We start from the raw sequence: 6,387 nt of genomic DNA, 5'->3' as shown, positions 1-6,387 counted from the left end.
GCTGCCGCTACGGTCCTGTCCGTCAATTTTTGCAGCGATAGCTTCTGCACAGGTCCAGAATGTCTAGGCCTGAAAATAATGTTCGCCAGGATGTTTGTGGCAGCACTAGTCGCCAAAATACCGAAGCCTATGTTCAGGTTATTATCCTGTGCACTGTTTTCATTATCTCTTCAGCTTGCTTACTCCCACAAACTTGTTTTGTCCCTTTAGTTTTCTTAGAGAATTAAATTGATTTTCTATATGGTACTCCCTCTGTTTCACTTTAGATGACACACTTTCCTTATTAATTCGTTCTCAAAAGAATGACACATTTCTATATTTAGAAACAATTTAACTTTAAACTTTTTATTCTACCCACTTTACCCTTAACAAGAAGCTTTTATAGCCGCACAAATATTATGGCCCCACTAAGATTTTGCCCCTCAAGCTTTTAGCACAACATGTTTTAAAAGTCTTATTTTTATTCTTAAACTTTGTGCCAAGTCAAACTACGTCATCTAAATTTAAACGGAAGGAGTACAATTTATCACAGTTCTCAAGAATCAAATCTCTCGTGAAATCATTTTCCTCATGATCCCTAATCCACTGCGTCTCAGGTTTGCTATTGTCTTTGGCTGGCATAAAAAATGGAAGTCCTGAGAGTACTGAGCATGTGAGTACCAGTGCTTACCTCTCCTATTTTCATATGATACTTATCACTAAAATGAAAGCGACGGTGGTGCTATTATTTACTAAAAAAGCATCTCTATTGGTCTTTTAAGGTTGACATATGGGGTCCTCCAAATCTTGATTTATTGGTTAACGCAATGAAGAATTTTGTCCCTCATGCTACCATGGTCAAAGCACATATCATCCCACGAAGTGACAATGTTATGGTTCATGGAAATGGAGCTGCACTAGCTTCCTCACTACATGCGGAGGAGCTGCAAGCTGAAGGCAAGTTCAAGGCAGTTAGTATATCAGCTATTCTCCTAACACCGACTCATTTGGATGGATCTCATTTTAGTTCAAATGATACCTCCATTGTATATATTTGTAACCTACATGACATCAGAGGGGAGTTTGACCCCAGAAAGGCTAAAGCTTGCGGACTCAAAAAGGGGAGAAAGCTTGGACAACTGCAAAATGGGATCAGTGTGAAGTCAGATCTTCTGGATATCGAGGTCAGTTCTACACTCATTAGAACTACATTATACACTTCGTTTCTGCAGTTCTTGTGCCTCGTTATTAAATTGCAGCTGACTTTCATTTTGCCTCATTCAGGTCCATCCAGATGATGTAATAGGCCCACCTATTCCTGGTCCCATTGTACTGATTGTTGACTGTCCAATAGAACCTCATGCACAAGAGTTACTGTCTGCACAAGCTCTTAATGCCTATTATTCAGATTCCCAAAGTAACTCCCAAGAGACCACCAAGGTTGTGAACTGCATCATTCATTTGAGCCCTGCTACTGTTGTCAGCAGTCCAATTTATGAGAAATTGATGAGAAAATTTGGTTCTGCCCAACATATTATGGCAAGAACTACAAGGTCAGTAACTTCTCTTCATGATTATTTCAGATTTCTACATATCAACACTGGTTCTTAGTCATTCTGTCACAGGAAGCATGAAACAACTCCAATTCTAGAATCTAGTGCGAGAATAGCCACAAGACTGCATTATTTGTGTCCGCAACTTTTTCCTGCTCCTAGTCTTTTTTCTGTTCAGAATGATGATGTTGCAGCACCAAATTTCAAGGTACTAGTGGAGGTTTGTTTGAAGCTCTAAAAGTTGATAGTCACTTGTGAGAACTCTTAAATACCCGAGGAAAACAGGTGATATGATGCTTGTCGTTGCAGGGTTCTATCTCGAAGGTTTGTGGCATATCTGCTGAAAATCTCTTAAAGGTATTGTTGACTCCAGGATTAAATTTTTCTAGGAAAGGTAACAGTATTATAAATCATCAGCACTATAATGTGCTGGAAACCATATTTACTTTTCAAAAGGAGCAAAAGTATACCCTTGCATGGCCATTCTTGTAATGAACTTTTCTTGTCTGACCTGTTGAACAGTTCACCTTACGTCCTCCTAGACGTCTGGGATTGGACAGATCAAGTGTTCAAAATAGGATGACCTCCTCAGTGTTCGTTAAAGAGTTACTTTCAGAGATTCCTGAGATTGCTGATGCTGCAAAGAACATAAGCACATTTTGGCACAAACCTAAAGAAGATGAGGCGGAATTGTTCACCAGGCAGGACAGTGAAGTCATGACTGGAGATCCATCGTTGGCTAGACATGCTGCCCCTAGGTGTCTGGAAAATGTCCAGAGAGATGATCTGGAGATTGTTTTTCTGGGCACCAGTTCTTCTATACCTTCAAAATATCGAAATGTCAGTTCCATCTATTTTAATCTTTCCTCTAAAGGGGGCTTACTCCTTGATTGTGGAGAAGGAACCCTGGCGCAACTCAAGAGGAGGTAATAGCATTGGACTCTTAGGATTTATGCTGTATTGTTCAGAACCTCTTTTATCATTTTTCTATTTTGTTTTTCACTCCATACCTTCTTTCAACCGCATGAATTAATTTATTTAATAACATTGACACATATGGCATCAATGGTGCAGACAGTGCAGTTAGAAATCTTAAATGCATTTGGATTTCTCATATCCATGCTGATCACCACACAGGTTTGGCACGAATACTTGCTTTGAGACGCGATTTGTTGAAGGGAGTACCCCATGAACCCATGCTGGTTATTGGGCCAGAGCAGGTTGGGGAGTTTCTCAAGGATTATAAAAAACTAGAAGACCTAGACATGCTGTTCCTCGACTGTAGGAGCACTACAGTAGCTAAGTGGGATTATGTGGAAGCTGACTCTATTTTTGACAAGGATCATCAAATGAGTTCTGAGGGCATGAATGATGAATGTAGAGATCATTCTGTGTTGACTTCTCTTTCTGAAGACAGTTCTCTGATGCGCTGTTCAAAAATAATGAAGCCAAGCACTCCAGTTGATGACATAAAATTGCTGAAGCATTTCAAGAAAGTTCTAAGTGAAGCAGGGCTAGTGAGATTCATCAGCTTCCCTATTGTACCCTGTCCTAAGGCATTTGGTATCATCTTAGAATCAGCAGAAAGAATGAATTGCGGAAAAGTAGTACCAGGTTGGAAGGTTGTGTACTCTGGTGACACGAGGCCATGCTCAGAAGTTATAGAAGCATCTCTTGGAGCAACGATTCTTATACATGAGGTCAGTGCAAACTTGTGCAGATTTTTTTTATTCATCGGGCAGGTCACGTTAGGGATCAGTTATGTTCCAACTTTCCCTTGTGTCAAAAACAAGTTGGCTATTCAGATAGTAACTCATGGCTTAGATTTTAGTTTTAGTATCATTTTGGTACAGTAAATTATCCTTTGTTAAGCAAAGTGCATAAATTCTACCAATTGACGATTGACATACTAGTATATTATCTGCAGGTGACCTTCGAGGATGGCCTGTTGGAGGAGTCTATAACAAGAAATCACAGCACAATTAAGGAAGCTATAGAAGTGGACGTTCTGCTGGTGCATACTGTTGGGAAGTGTGTCAAGCTAATAGAAGGAAAAGAACATTTAAGAGAGAAAAGCAATAAATTGCATAAGACAAGACAAGATTTACATGGTTCGACAATTTTTGCCTACTCCACGGCCCACAAAGAATAGCTCTTTATTAATTGAAGAGAGAAAGAAGAAGTTTTTGGATGATCTACAAATGAAAATGTAGACCCCTATTTATAGGCATTTGAATGCCCTGCCGATGTAAGCGCTTACATCATAAGAATGTCGAGGTAAGTGCTTACATCACAAGAATGTCGATGTAAGCACTTACATCATATTTTCATCTTTTTTTGATTTTTCTTTCTTTTGTTTTGTCTACTTTCACATACAACAATAGGTTTGGTCCTATCAATCTCCCCCTCAAAACTATGTTACATCAAGAAAGAAAATAAAGAAAGATTTGCTATTCTTTGGTGGCGCCTTCACTCTATCAGTCTTGAAGGCTAGCTGAGGCAGTGCACAGCCTCAGTTTGTCAACACCGACAACTTTGGTCAACATATCTGACGGGTTCTTTGATCCTGGTATCTTCTGCAGGGAAAGAGTTCCTTCGTTTATCAACTCTCAGATATGATGATACCTCAACTGGATATGCTTCGTTCTTGCATGAAACACTGGATTTTTGGCAAGATGAATTGCACTTTGGCTATCGCTGAAATGCTCACAATTGTCCTGCTCTTTACCTAGCTCTTTAAGAAAATTCTTGAGCCAAATCATCTCTTTTCCATCTTCTGAGATTGCCATGTACTCTGCTTCAGTGGTAGATAGAGCAACAATTTTCTGAAGTGTGGACATCCAACTAACAGCAGTACCACCCAAGGTGAACACGTAGCCCATGGTACTTTTTCGACTATCCAGATCGCCGACTAAATTTGCATTAGCAAGACCTTGTAAGATAATATTGCTTTTTTTAAAACAAAGTGCCATACCTGAGGTGCCTTTGAGATATCGCAATATCCATTTTACACCTTCCCAATGCTCCTTTCCTGGATCTGACATGTATCTATTGACAATTCCAACAACATGGGCTATGTCAGGTCTAGTTCAAACCATATCATACATCAAACTTCCTACTGTTGAAGCATACAGAACTTTGGACATGTACTTCCTTTCTTCATCTGTCTTAGGTGATTGGTCCTTTGACAGATTTAGATGGCTTCCGAGTGGAGTGCTTCTGGTCTTTGCATCATGAAGACTGAACCTGCTTAGTACCTTCTGTATGTACTTTTCTTGAGACAATTTTAAGGTTCCTTCTGACCTGTTTCTGCTAATCCTCATCCCAAGCATTTGCTTAGCTGGTCCTAAGTATTTCATTTCAAACTCCTCCGCTAGTTGTTGCTTAACCAAATTGATCTCGTTTATGCTAGATCCTGCAATTAGCATATTATCAACGTACAACAGTAAAATGATATAGGATTTATCATGATTTTTGATATAACAGCAATGGTCCATCTCATATCGTGTGAAACCATTTTTATACATGAATCCATCAAATTTCTTGTACCATTGTCGGGGAGCTTGTTTCAAACCATACAAACTCTTCTTCAACTTACACACAAGGTTTTCTTTACTAGAAACTTGAAAACCTTCAGGTTGCTTCATGTAGATGTCTTCTTCAAGGTCACCATGCAAGAAAGCAGTTTTAACATCTAGCTGCTCCAAAGGCAAATTTTCTGCGGCTACGATACTTAGCACCAACCTGATAGTAGTTAATTTGACTACAGGAGAGAAGATCTCGATGTAGTCAATTCCTTCCTTCTGCTGAAAGACTTACTACTAATCGTGCTTTGTATCTATTCTTACCATCATGCTCTTCCTTGACTCTGTACACCCACTTATTTTGCAATGCCTTCTTTCCTTTTGGTAACTCCGTAAGTATCCATGTTTTATTCTTTTGAAGAGAATTCATCTCTTCTTTCATGGCTAGCTTCCACTTATCAGAGTCTATCACCTGCATTGCTTCAACAAAATTCTCTAGTTCTCCAGCATCAGTAAGAAGTAAATAGTGAAGAGAGAGAGTTAACCTATCTGGAGCATTCGTGACTCTTTTAGATCTCCTCAATGCAGGTTCATGAGTAACAGAATCCGAATTTGATTCAGGTTCTAATTCCAGAATTGGTTCTGCATTTGATTCTATCTCTGGTTCCAGTTCTGGTTCTGATCCAGGTTCGGCTTCTAGTTCTTTTTTAAATTGGGCTTCTGGTTCTTTATCTTCAATTTCAGAATCAGTTGTAATCCCTTTAGCCACTTCATTTTCTGAGATTTCTTCTAACTCAACTGTTTCAGACATTGTCTGTTTGCTGGTGTTGGTTGGTTCTACTTCAAGCTTGTCCTTGTACATCACATTTTCATTAAATGTGACATTCCTGTGTCTTAGGATCTTTCTATTCTGATCATCCCAAAACCGATAACCAAAATTATCATCACCATAGCCAATAAAGAAACATTTTTTGGCTTTAGGATTAAGCTTATCTCTATCATTAGAGTTTACATGCACATAAGCAACACAACCAAAAATTTTCAGATGTGAGAGAGTTACCTTCTTTACTGTCCATACCTCCTCAGGAATTTCAAAATTCAGTGGTACAGAGGGTCCCCTATTTATGAGGTAAGCTGCTGTGTTAACAGCCTCGGCCCAAAAATACATCGGCAATCCAGAATGTATTCTCATACTTCTGGCTCGTTCATTTAGGGTTCTGTTCATCCTCTCAGCAACACCATTTTGTTCCGGTGTTCCAGGAACTGTCTTGATCATTCTGATCCCATTCTTCGAGCAAAATGCTTTGAACTCTTGGCTATTATACTCTCAT

General features: G+C 39.3%; 1 protein-coding gene across 1 annotated transcript; it reads left to right on the top strand.

Annotated features, from left to right (window-relative positions):
* The first annotated feature begins 422 nt into the window (after positions 1-422).
* LOC107762312 (tRNAse Z TRZ4, mitochondrial-like) lies at positions 423-3,845 on the top strand. The gene is made up of 8 exons (XM_075236813.1): positions 423-652; positions 762-1,163; positions 1,264-1,532; positions 1,605-1,740; positions 1,842-1,889; positions 2,055-2,458; positions 2,587-3,232; positions 3,460-3,845. Exons 2-8 carry the CDS (start codon positions 807-809, stop codon positions 3,682-3,684), a joined length of 2,085 nt encoding a protein of 694 aa, XP_075092914.1. The 5' UTR covers positions 423-652; positions 762-806; the 3' UTR covers positions 3,685-3,845.
* Positions 3,846-6,387: the final 2,542 nt, after the last annotated feature.

This window comes from Nicotiana tabacum, chromosome 18 (genome assembly GCF_000715075.1).
Source record: "Nicotiana tabacum cultivar K326 chromosome 18, ASM71507v2, whole genome shotgun sequence".
Taxonomy (NCBI): domain Eukaryota; kingdom Viridiplantae; phylum Streptophyta; class Magnoliopsida; order Solanales; family Solanaceae; genus Nicotiana; species Nicotiana tabacum.
This window is presented reverse-complemented; position numbering and strand designations above follow the sequence as displayed.